General features: G+C 38.8%; 1 protein-coding gene across 1 annotated transcript in view; it reads right to left on the minus strand.

The window, feature by feature from the left end:
* Positions 1–4,280: 4,280 nt before the first annotated feature.
* The window catches only part of ANKMY2 (ankyrin repeat and MYND domain containing 2), a 35,663-nt gene continuing 27,259 nt past the window's right edge, over positions 4,281–12,684 (minus strand). The window contains exons 6-10 of the mRNA XM_047845009.1: positions 11,666–11,880; positions 10,729–10,864; positions 8,984–9,112; positions 6,890–7,019; positions 4,281–5,456 (exon numbers count right to left, since the gene is read on the minus strand). Of these exons, the coding sequence (XP_047700965.1) occupies positions 5,272–5,456; positions 6,890–7,019; positions 8,984–9,112; positions 10,729–10,864; positions 11,666–11,880 (795 nt within the window). The 3' untranslated portion in view covers positions 4,281–5,271. The remainder of the gene's footprint in view (positions 5,457–6,889; positions 7,020–8,983; positions 9,113–10,728; positions 10,865–11,665; positions 11,881–12,684) is intronic.

Below are 12,684 nucleotides of genomic sequence, written 5' to 3' on the forward strand. Positions count from 1 at the left end.
TAAGGAACTAATGGAAAGATACTAATGTCTCATTTGTATGAAGAAAAATATTTGCTTTAAAATGCACTCCTCAATGTTTTTTATTCAGTAATGAAGGGCTACGGAGTGGATGTGACTGTAATAAAACACCATTTAGGCAGAAACACAAAATAAAAGACATGATCCTTACTGAGGTAACCTAAAACTCTACCAAAATGGAACACATAGTTGAGAGGGTATTAAATTCTTTGTTTTAAGCAAAAGAGAACATGCAAGCTGATGTGGGTCAAAAGTATATTAGGATCCATCAGGAGCTCTCATGACCAGGAAAGAGAAAATATTACATACATGTAGATAGGGTAGCGGCTAAAAGCTGCAGCTCTGGAATCAGACCCAGTTTAGCTCTTCCACTTACTAGTCGTCATTTGGACAAGTTAGCTAACTTCTGTAAGCTTTCATTTCCTCTTATTTAAAATGATAATCATAGTTACCTCATTAAATCTCAAGGATTAAGTTACATAAATGGATGTAAGGTGTTAGGTAGAGTGGCTTTCTCAAAGTCAGTGCTTGATCTAATGGTTATTCTTATCCCGGGAGCAGCTGTGTCCTTTATGAACTCTATCTGATGTCAGAGTGAATGTTTGTGTCCCCAACTTCCCCCCACCCCCTCATTTGTATATTGAAACCTACCCCTCAACATGATGGTATCCGGAGACGAGGCCTTTGGGAGGTAGTTTGGTCATGAGAGTAGAGCCCTTATGAAGGGGACTAGTGCCCTTTTAAGAGGACAGAGAGGTGGCTACCCTATTTCCACCATGTGAGGACAGAGTAAGAAGATGGCCCTCTGTAGACCAGGAAGAGGGTACTCACCCAAAACTTGACCATGCTGGCACTCTGATCTCTTCTGGCCTCCAGAACTGTGAGAAATACATGTTTATTGTTTAAGCCACCATAGTTTACCATAATTTGTTATATAACTGCCCAAAGTAAGACACCTGGTACATTAGGGCTCTCCAAAGAAACTTTCCACAGAAACTGTATGTATATATATCCTATATATATCTATATCCTATATATATCCTATATATATATTGTGAGAGAGAGAGAGAGAGAGAAAGAGAGAGAGAAGGGGGGAGAGAGAGAGAGAGAGATTTAAGGACTTGGTTCATGCCATTTTAGGAGTTGACAAATCCAAAATTTGTAGGGCAGGCCTAGGTAGACTAGAAATTCAAGAATGAGTTGATGTTGCGGTCTTGAGTCATAAATCTACAAGGCAGGCCAACAGGCCTTTTTAGGGACTTTTTATTTTTAGTGTTGGTATTTCCATGTTGCCAGCTTCTTCAGCATCACAACTGGGATATATGAGGAAAAAAAAAAAAATCTCAAGAGAACAAACTGACTGTCACTGCCTGGCTCTTGAGGTCCCCAGCCAGTCTGCCTTCTTTCTCCACCTTATGGAGAAGTTTTCTTATTTATGTTTGATGTATCATATCTAGGGATTTTAGTTTTACTTAGCAGAAGGAATAGAGAAAAGTATGTCTACTCTACCTTTCCAGAAGCAGAAGTGTTCAGGTTATTTTTTAAGTGTAGCTGTATTTGTTTCCTTTTATGGCTTCTGGGTTTAGGATCCTATTTACAAAGGCCTCCTTCCAGCCAAAGTCATTAAGAATTTTCTCATGGTATTTTTCAGAGAATGATCATTTTTTTTTCACATTTAAATCTTACCCATGTCAAATCATCCTGGAATTAAGTGGTTCCATATTAGTTTATGAATTATCTAGATACATTGCCTTGAATTGGTCAGTTATGTAGCTACCTGATTCATTCTAGACAAATTATGATTTGGCTTTTATTCAAAAGATGCCTTCATGTATTCATGAAAGTCCTTAAAGGATTCCAAAAAACAGCCCTATAAACTAGGCCAGATTTACCTTTTAGAGGAAAAGAAATCTCCTATTTATCTGCTGAAGGAATTATGAGAAGAAGAAATTTGCTTTTTACTAAATTAAGATGTTGCTTTTTATCTATGTAAATAATGCTTTAGTATTATCACAATTTATATAAATATGAACTAATTTGTATACAATTTCAAACAAATGAGTTTTTCTAGAAAAAACATTCATAAAGAAAAACACCTTGCATTGGTGGTTTCCTTTCCAACCAAAATGATAACCATGATTTAATTCCAAACTTGAACTGCTAAGAAAACAAAAAACAAAAAACAAAAACCTTGAACTGCTATTGTAGGTTCTTTCTAAGAGCATTAAATTTCAAAATTTTAAGTTATATGACTTCATTTTCCTTTTAGCTCTATTTATATGTACTTAACTTTAAAAATTTGGTCCCATTTGTCTTCCACTTGTCACAAATGTATTAATAAGAATTCTTTGGTTTTAAATTATAGATATCCAAATGGGAAATTTGCTCATGTCACCAAACGATGTAAGCCCAGTGTAGACTGCCAGAACTCAGTGGATTCAACAGCTCAAAGAGCATTCCCTCCCTCTATCCCTTGCCTGCTTGGGTGTGTTCAATGGCTGTATTCTCTCAGGTGCCTCCACATGTCAGCACAGCTCTGGAACTGAATCCCTGTATTTAATTACTGTTGTAAGAGAGAAACAAAATACAAAAAAAAGCCTCCCCTCTTCAGCTTCAGGAATGTAAAACCTCTAGGAAGTGCTCTGATTGGCCCGGGTGTGGTCAAGGAAGCAGGTCACGGCTACCAGTAGCAACCATAAAAACACCTGGATTGGAAGATGTACAAGCTCCCACTCAAGAAGGGCACTCATTGGCTTCAGGTGCAGGTGAGATGGGATCCTGAGAAGATAAAAACACTGCAAGAATACCTATTTAGAAAAAAAAAAAAAAAAAAGGAATATCTACTTGAAGAATTTCTATGAAGTTCAGTACCCAGTAATATTAAAATTCAAGTAAAACCATGTACGTGATAGATGACTAAAATCGGTCATCTTTTAAAGATCCTGGAAAATATTCATTAAATCCTGTAAAATAATGGCCTGCCTTCAGAGCTCTATTATCTTATATCTGCAGAGATACTACAGCAAAGGTAACACAGTAAAAGTATATAATGTAGTGGTCAGAACTGGAGACCTGGATGAGTTCCAGCTCTGTTCTTTTGGATAAGTTAATTGACCTCTTCCTTGTCTGTGCTATGGGGCTTAAAATAAAGTCTAATTTACAGGCTTGTTATAAAGATTAAAAACGATAACTTCAGGGATATAGTAACTTTCAGTGTTAACTACTGTTATCACCTATTGAATCAAAAAGCAAAATCCAATTTCCTAGTAAACCCGCTGACCAATATTCTATTACATCAGCTCTAGGTATGAAACATATTGGAATAATAAGACTATCTTAATCCTTTAGGTCATATTTTTGTTTGAGAAGTTTCTTGATAGCATATTAAAAGTAATTCAACACGGTTTAAAAAAAATGAACTGGATGACCACCTATCTTAATGGAAACATCACTCTGAGATTGAAGTATGACAAAGGAAGGGATTATAATCAGAACCATCCCCATTGTGTCTTAAACTCCATCTTCTAACCACTTCTTCCCTGAATCACATCTATGGAAAATTTTCATGTTGACATGGCTTATACCTGAAGTCTTCTTTGTCCACTGGGGGTTGTAGCGGTGTTAGAGTTGACTCATGTTAACATTCACTTCAATGAAGGGAAAAGGTACCTCTACAACGCCACATCTCTCGATTTTCCTATTTCCTCCTGCTTTTTCATAACCCTCCATGTTATCTGAAGACAGGCATCGTAATGGTAACACAAAATGGCGATAACACACACGAAAAAACAATCAGATAACACAGGTATAAAACAGATTGGTGGGAGAACAGAGCCTAGGAGGACTATCGCACTAGTCAAAGCGGAATGTTTCTCAGTGCGCAGACGAGGTGCCTTGACAAGGGAAGGGAGGCTTGTCATGACTGACAAGTTTAGGTGCAGTCTGCCTGATTCCCAACCAGTTAACTCTTCACACTGAATTTGCCCCCAAGAAGTCCTCCGGGAACAGCATGGTAGCGGGAGTACAGGTGTAGTACGGGGACTGGGAGAAAAGTCATTCAGTGTAAGAGGAGAACGAGCAAGATAGAAGAATGTGATCAGTGAAGTGAAGTGGGAATTTTAGTCACTGTGATTTGCATTTGTGCACATTAAAATACTTACTACGTTGTTCTCTAGTATTTGCTGAAATTCCTAAAATTAAGTCCTCTATTATTTCTTTAATACTTGCCACCCCTTGACAGCAATAAACCAGGAAACAAGGTGTAGAGTTGGTTATACAGTAGGCACAATTTATTTTACAATCATCACAAGAAACTCTGAAACACGGCACTGTCTTTGGCTATCACACATTAGCCTGCTTCGGTACTGTGTAAGCTAAAAACTGGTGCCGGGACATTCTAAAAGTGACAGTTACAAATCAATTTCTGGACAGGAAGAGCCACATGAAAAGCTTACGGGAAGATAAAAGCCTTTCAAGTGGAATATGGCACGTGAATTAGTTTCATAACTGTGGACACACTATGTTTAGCCATTATTAAATCAAACATTTCATGAAATATCCTTTTTAAAGCACATGCTGAGAACTGTGGCTATGCCTTCGTTCCTTCTGGGAGATTTGACATTTCTGAAGGTACAAATACTGTATATACAACGTCACCACAGGAACTATATAAAGTTCAGACTGCTCAGGATAATTTCTATATAAAACTACAATGGGCTGAACTGGGACAGATCCTGTAACATACAACTTTTCTTCATTTCATTGCATCTTAATAAGCAGGGCTTCACTATTGTAAATGCTATTTATATTCATCTTACTCGCATATAAATTATGATTCATTTAACTACCCGTCTCAGTGGCTAAAAAATCCTTCCTTCCTGAAAATCTCTCTCCTACACCTATTCTGCGGGTCCTTTGTTCCCCACAGCCTATATTTTATTTCTTCTTTAAGGGATGTATTTTGCTTTGAGAACAATTGCAGGGAAGCTGGCCTCAGAAAGGGAATAAAAATGTTTCTTCTATAGTTTGAAATAAAAATTTTTCCCTTGTGGTATCTGTCCAATGACAGTACAGAGAGCACGAGGAAATTAGGGCATGGTAGACAGAGCTTTGCTTGAAAGCGTCTATTCTAGGAAACATGGAATCCTGCCATGGTGCCATGCAGGTATCATGAGGCAGTGAGGATACAGTCGCATGAGCTTTCCAGCTACCTGCCAGGGTACGAACCATCCACACTGGTGCTGGCTCTGGCTTTTACTCCTCAGATGCCTGTGGACCTGCAGGAGCATCCTGTAAGCCTTCCAACCCAGCTTCACTCTGAGGACATTCTTCCTCCCCTTCTACAGACTCTTTGGGGTTACAATCCTCTCGGGAAGTTCCCGTTTCGGCCTCTGGCTGCTCTTCATTAACACAATTAGAATTGACATCAAGTTTGCCATCTGACCAAAACAAAAAAAAAAATCATTTTGTTATTCCTACCACATGTCAGTCACTCTCCTAAGTGCTTTCTGTGTATTAAATTATTGAATCCTCCCAATAGCCATGTGAGGTAAATTATCTCTATTATCATTATTATCATGACTTTTACAAATGGGAAAACTGAGAAGAGAAGGGTTTGGCAACTCAGAGTGAAGGAGCAAACCAGAATTTGGATGCAGGCCTCTGGCTCCACAGCCGCTGGGCCTTGAAATCTAAATGGTTGTCTGGCATCTGATAAAACCTGCATTTAAATACAGCTTTGCCGTGAATTACCTTGATGTCTTTGGGTAGGTGATGGCCTGTACGAGGTTGTTTCCTCATCTGTAAAGTGGGGGATAATAAAGGCTATCCTACCCCGGTGGGAAGTAGAGGTGCGTGAGACATTTAGAAAAGCATATGGCACCTGCTGCTGCTTCGCAACTGGGAATTCCCATGCTTCCTGACAGTCTTACTCTCTCGCTCGTCTGGTACGAGACCAGCTGCTATCCTCCGCCTTCCACAGAGCATACAGACGTTTGGTCCAGAAGACACGAGAAGGCGTGGCAGAAAGCCTGGCTGTTCTCGTAACAATTTATTTATATAAATTAAATTTCATTTTGTGCACATCATTCAATCCTACTAATAGTGTTTCTCAAGCAAGTGGTAAAGGCAGTACAGCTTTAAAAGGGGTGGAGGGGGAAGTGTTTTGTATCCGAGTCACCTGGGCCACTTTTTCAAACTAGATGCGCTCCCCAGAACGTATGATATATTTTCAGGGGTGGGGCATAGAGTGGACATTGTTTTCCACTACGGTCTGTGAACCATTGCTGAAGCAACTCAGTTTCTGATGAAAATGAGTCATATACTTCACGAGGGAGGGAGAGAAAAAATAATAGGGAACTCTATGCCCAGACACTTATAGAAACCTAATCTGTACAGTAGGTCTGCGATGTAATCTGTAATTTATAAATTTGCTCTGTAATTTCACCTACAGCTTTGTAATTTAATTTAAAAAATTAAAGGTTCCCAACCTTAAAATCTGTGGGTAGCCATTAGGGGAAATGTAATTATTTCCTTAGTCGAAGACCTTAAAATCCTTTGTGAGTAGAGGATAAGTGAATACTCACTTAAAGTCCTGTTGTTGCAGGGTACTCTCCTGAGTCCAAATGTAGAATATGGAATAAACCCTATTCCTTAAAATTCTATACCTCTTTGTTTTCCAGGGACTTCTAGGCTAACCATATTCTAGACATTATCCCAGCAACCCGAAGTAGGGACAAATTTAAGTGTGATTTTTATGCTGGTCAACTCCAAGTTTCCTCAGTCCCCAGAGAATACTCCGTCCCTTGGTGCCCTGTGTTAATATTAATAATATCATTCCTCTTCTCCATGAGCTTGCTTTTTATATACGTACTGTTTTCCTCTGCACTCTTTTCTTTGGCAGCTTCCAATTGTTGTTTTTCATAAATGTCCTTTAGATTCTTACAGATTTTCTTATGTGCAAACCAGTGTGTTTTCTGACAGGTTTGATCGCAGTATGTTACCTGAAAACAATTGTTAAGTTTATTTCATTTCAAGAGCTGTGACTGCATGATATTCCAACTATAACACTAAACCAACAACTATGCTGTAAAAATGCTGTTTGGTATGCTTTCTTTTAAAACCATAAGTACACTAACTTAGATTTGTGATTTTTAGCTCGTGCTTTATAACAATAATGGATATACAATGAACAGTCTACCAAAGACTCCAACAAGTGATTTACTAAGAACCTACTATGTGGGGACACCTGGGTGGCTCAGTCAGTGAAGCGTCCGACTCCTGGTTTCAGCTCAGGTCACGATCTCACGGTTTGTGAGTTCAAGCCCCCCGTTCAAGCCTGTTGGGGACTCTGTCTCCCTCTCTCTCTGCCCCTCCCCTGCTTGCTCTCTACTTCTTTCTCTCTCAAAAATAAATAAACAATTGAAAAATTTGTTTTAAAAAAGAACCTACTATGTGTCAGAAGTGATACAGTACTATGACAAGGGAGATATAGTTATCTCAGAAGAAGGTAGGTTGAAAAAGAGCTGGATGGGGCAGCGTGGAGGAAGGCAGACACTCAACAACATGATTTATATCCTAGTAAGTGTAGTAATAGCAACAGGAGCACAGAGGAAGCAGTGACTCCCTCTAAATGAAGGAAGTCAGTCAACAGAGGAATGGGAAAGAAGCATTCCCAGGCAGAGATTATCTTGTACAAAAATGGAGGAAGGGAAACGAATTATATGCTCAAGGAACAGCAAGAAGTTTGTGCAAATGGACCTTAGAGTTTTGTAAGATTCTATGCCAAGCACTGTGCGAGGCCCTTATAAATAGATGACACATACTGGAGACTGTTTCACTGGTCCCAATTCTTAATTTTTCCCTGCATGTTTACATTTTCCCATGAGACTTCAAAGTTCTTTTTACTGAAGGGAAGAACTGAGTTTACAATTTGGCCATGTGACTTGCTTTGGCCAAAGGAATGAGAGAGCATGACAATTTCAAGGCTAGACTTCAGGAGACCTCATGTGTTTTCACCTCCCCACTTTTACTTCTGCCATCATTATGAGATGGCTCAGGCCGCCTGCTGGTCTAAGGAGGATAAGAGACACATGGAGAAAAAGTGCCCCAGGCCCTCTCAGCCCATCTCAGCCAACCGCCAACATGGGAAATTAGCAAATTACTGCATTTTAAGTACTGAATTTTGGAGGGTTTTATATGCAGCAACAGTTAACCAATATAGATGGTCTCAATAAATTCTTACAACACTAACCCCATTTCACATACAAAGAAACCAAGGTTCAAAGAAGTAAGTAATTAAAAGAGATGAAGCGCAGAAGTAGGTTAAAGCAAAATGTGATGAATGTTATTAATACGCTGAAGAATTTCAACCTTAAAAACAACAGGAACTTGATTTAATGGATAGGGTAAAGTGAATGCACAGATGAATGCTTGCAGGTAGTATCTGTGAGGAGAAGAACCCAATTAGATATGCCCTTTCAAAGTTCATTCTGACAGAAGTGGGTAATACAGTCCAGAGAGCTTAAAGATCGGTGGCAGTAAGAAGGGAGTTGTAGTTTTACATAGAAGACATGATGGAGAGATTGCAGTTAAGCTGCCATCAGAAGAGTCGAGATTGCATATCTATGAACTGTCCTACTTTAGGTTCTCAGGTCTGCACCAGCCTCAATCCCTTATGGATTATCTTTTTTGTATTCACTCTCTTGCATTCTTTTTCTTGGAGGTGGTCAGCACTGAAGCTGTGGCAATATGGAAGTCTGAGAGAAGATAAGGCACAGAACTACATTTCTCCCATACTTTTCTCCCAGAACTACTTTTAAGGATTACATGCATAGAATTTGTACCATATTAGAGTCTATTAGAAAACTAATGCCAATCACTGTATTTAGAATATTAAAACTCAGTTTATCAACTCGGATATGAAACCTAAACCAAATCAGTGAACTTCAAAGAACTTCATTCTTACCATCTTGCATACAGAACATCTTTTACTTGCTCCCTTTTCTCCACAGGTTGTGCAAAATTCAACATCCACAAAACCCACCTGACCAGTGATGGCTTGGGTAAGTACAGAGAATGCAGTGGGATCAGAACCCTAGAGTAGGCATGAAGAAGAGAAAAATACACTTTAAAATCACCATGGAGGGGTGCCTGGGAAGCTCGGCTGGTTACCCATCTGACTCTTGGTTTCAGCTCAGGTCATGACCTCACGGTTCATGATATCGAGCCCCACCTTGGGCTCTGTGCTGATGGAGTGGAGCCTGTTTGGGTTTTCTCTCCCTCTCTCACTGCACCTCGCCAACTTTAAATAAATCAAATCAAATCAGATCAAATCAACATGGGAAGACTACGGAGACGATACTGCATAAACAATGTTGTCCAGAAGCAGGCACACAAGAGACAAAGTCAATAAGGCTATACGTGACACAGACTTTACCTATGTTACAAGAGCACAGCTATTAGTGTGAATTATTGCTTGAGAAAAAAAATTGATGGTACAACTAGACAACATCACGGAACCTTTCTTGTCACTGCTGGGGGGACAGGAACTTTGTTATACACAACCTTGTCATCCACTTTGTTAAGTACAAATTTGTTTAGGTACCAGAGTTCACCTCATGGAAAGATATTCAACTTAAAAACAAACACTCAACACAGCCTGTAAGAACTGAGACATTAGCTAGTCTTCCAGAAGTTAAAATATATTTTGTCAATTACAAAAGCCAAACTTCTTTAAAAGTATACTCTGTTACAATGCGGACTCAACACTTCTTAAATGTAGCTATGCCTCAAACTTCCTGCTGGGATTTGTGACAGGAAGAAGCCAAGAGCCATAGGAGGCAGAGGGGATGAAAACTTCTGCAGGAGGGCCCAGGCACCCACGTGGGCAGAAAGTGCCGTAGGTGACATGGCAGGCAACCCTGAGAGTTACCGTTGTACAGGAAAAGATTAGCATTGCTTCATTGGCTTGTAAACTTGCCAGTTTAACAAAACCCCTTAGGTAGTAAACAGTGGCTACGCGGGACATTCACAACTACCAGCATCCAGATAAATATAGTTTACCAGAGAGAATATATAATTCTGGAAGAACAATGAAGTTAAATTTTACTTCCTACAGCTGGGAAGTAAAAACAGAATTTTGTTAAGTATGGAAAATTTATAATCAGAGGCATTAAGGTAGAATCTCAGAAGCTGGGACACACTTTAAGATTGTTTATGAAGACATACAACAAGCTTCCCCGTGACCATCCCTTCACATCTCCCACGACCAGAAACCATCAACCTAGACAATCAGTTCCTCCTTTCAACTAGCGTGGGACTTTGTACTGGTTTTTCACAAGCTGCAAGTGAACATGTGTGTATCTGTATTACAGAACAGGTGTGAACCCACCTTTACAGGTTTCACAGAGGTCTTTAAAATGTTAAGTTTCCATACAGCCGTCTCAATTCCGACAGAGGGGAATACTATTTACTAAACGATGAGTTATATAAAAATGACAGAAGAGGATCAAGAAGGGGAGGCATATGAACAGAAACAAGGTTAACAGGCAAATCGATCACCATGTCTGTTCCTGAAAACTGTCTACAGTAATTATTTATCTATTAAATAAACAATAAATTAATGCTAAAGAGAACTTGCCTTTAATTGCTCAAAATACAGTAATTAGGTCTTACTGGTAGAGTTAACTAAGTGATCGTGAGGAGCCTTACAATTTCAACAGGAGCAATACTTCGCACCAGTTGCTGGAGGAGTGTCGCTTCACAGTAAGGAAATTTTCGGATACTTTCTCTTATGATCTTTTCTTGATATACCGGAAAGCCATCAGAAGCCCGGCCTTTTAGCAAGCTGTAAGATATTTTTTAAAAAAAAATAACTGGAGTTTGATCCCTAAGCATTTCCTCACAGCCAAACCCATGAACTTTTAGTAGTTTCTTCTTTTCTACTTCAGATTTTCATTGTCTCTTCAAGTCGTGATGACAGACTTAATTCAAATTGCTCTTCTAGCTGCATGCTAAGCTAGGCCTTATCAGGTTTACGGGCCCCGAGCTGTATTTATAAAAGCAACCCCTGCCACAAAACACACTAACTGCCATGATCAGATTAGCTAGTTACTCATTACCATGCCAGTTATTTGTACAAAGAACGAGAATTCTCATTAAGTTACACCCTTCTGACACAGTTCACTTTTCTCAGTGTGACTGTAAGGGAATTTGATCCCTGGTGGTTCAGAGAACAAGGATAACACACAGATCTCGCAGATTCAGTAACGGAGGTACACTGAGGGCCACGACGAATCCGGACCAGGAACCTACGGCACGGTGTACCCATCGTCAAAGCTGGACTTGGGCTACCTTCTACATCTTACACACACTACTTAACTTCTCCGAACTTCAGATTCCTCACCTGTAAACTGGGGATGACAAAAGCATCACTGTAGAAAGTACACAACTGAATAACCACTCAGTCTAAACGTAACATCGTCTTTCGTTTCTTACAGACTAAATGTGAGCCCAATAGTAACAACTGCTGCTAAATTGCTTAATGTTTTAATCCATAATGAGGCTTCACATAATAATTCATTATCCATCTGAGCATGTTCTACATATGACATGGTAAAAAACAAAAAAAACCAAAAACAAACAGTACCTTTTGATGAGAGTGTCCAGTTTATTCTCTCCATCTTTTAAAAAGTTAATGCATTTCTGAAAGATACAGCTGATGTAGTGCATTTTCATAGCCAGCACTTCATTCATGTCTCTCTGCTTCATACATTTCTCACAAATCAAATCCATCACCTTGTAGCATTTATTCAGAGCTGTTTCTTCTGCCAGTAGAGGATTCTCATTTATAAGCATCACGATCTAGAAGAAATTACAGTGAGCTTAGAAATTCCATGAGAAAAAAAAAAGAAATTCCATGAGAGATTTTTCCATGTACAAATTAGGCAGTCAGTTTGGGTTGATTTCAATAGATTACCAAATAATGTCTTTCTCAGGGTCATATGTTTACTATGTTAATTCAAATTAGAATGCCGACTGCCAATGATCAAAGTTATGAAACTAATACAGAGGACCGTAGCATCGTGACATCTCTTGAACTCTTTATATCTAAGTTATCACGTGATCTGCCATCCAGCTAAACCAGGGTGTTACTATGCCATGCAGATGATTTTAGATTCTCGGTTAAAAGCATTTCTACCAAAGATAAAAGTGGCATATTCACATATCCTTTATATACAGAATCAAATCACCAAGTAATCACTACTTTTAGCTAACATTACTGAGCTTTAGAATTTCATGGTTAGGAGTACTATAATTCTCATTAATTCTTATTAATTATAAAGAAATGAGATTTTCACAAGAAGCAGTCTAAAAATAAAAAGTGTATTACTTTCCAATTAACTACATTTCTCTGTGGAAATTTTTATGATATGCTTCTAATCTTCTATGGTAATGAGAATAGGTCAAAGCAATAATAGCTTTAAAAGGAGGAATACTAGAGAGTTATCAAATTTGATGCATTATGAGTCCCACACTTCTCATATATGTATACAGATTAAGTCCAAAATCAGTGTAATGAGGAGTTGTTTTTTTTTTTTTTTAATTTTTTTCTTCAACGTTTATTTATTTTTGGGACAGAGAGAGACAGAGCATGAACGGGGGAGG

Source organism: Prionailurus viverrinus, chromosome A2, assembly GCF_022837055.1.
Source record: "Prionailurus viverrinus isolate Anna chromosome A2, UM_Priviv_1.0, whole genome shotgun sequence".
NCBI classification, from domain to species: domain Eukaryota; kingdom Metazoa; phylum Chordata; class Mammalia; order Carnivora; family Felidae; genus Prionailurus; species Prionailurus viverrinus.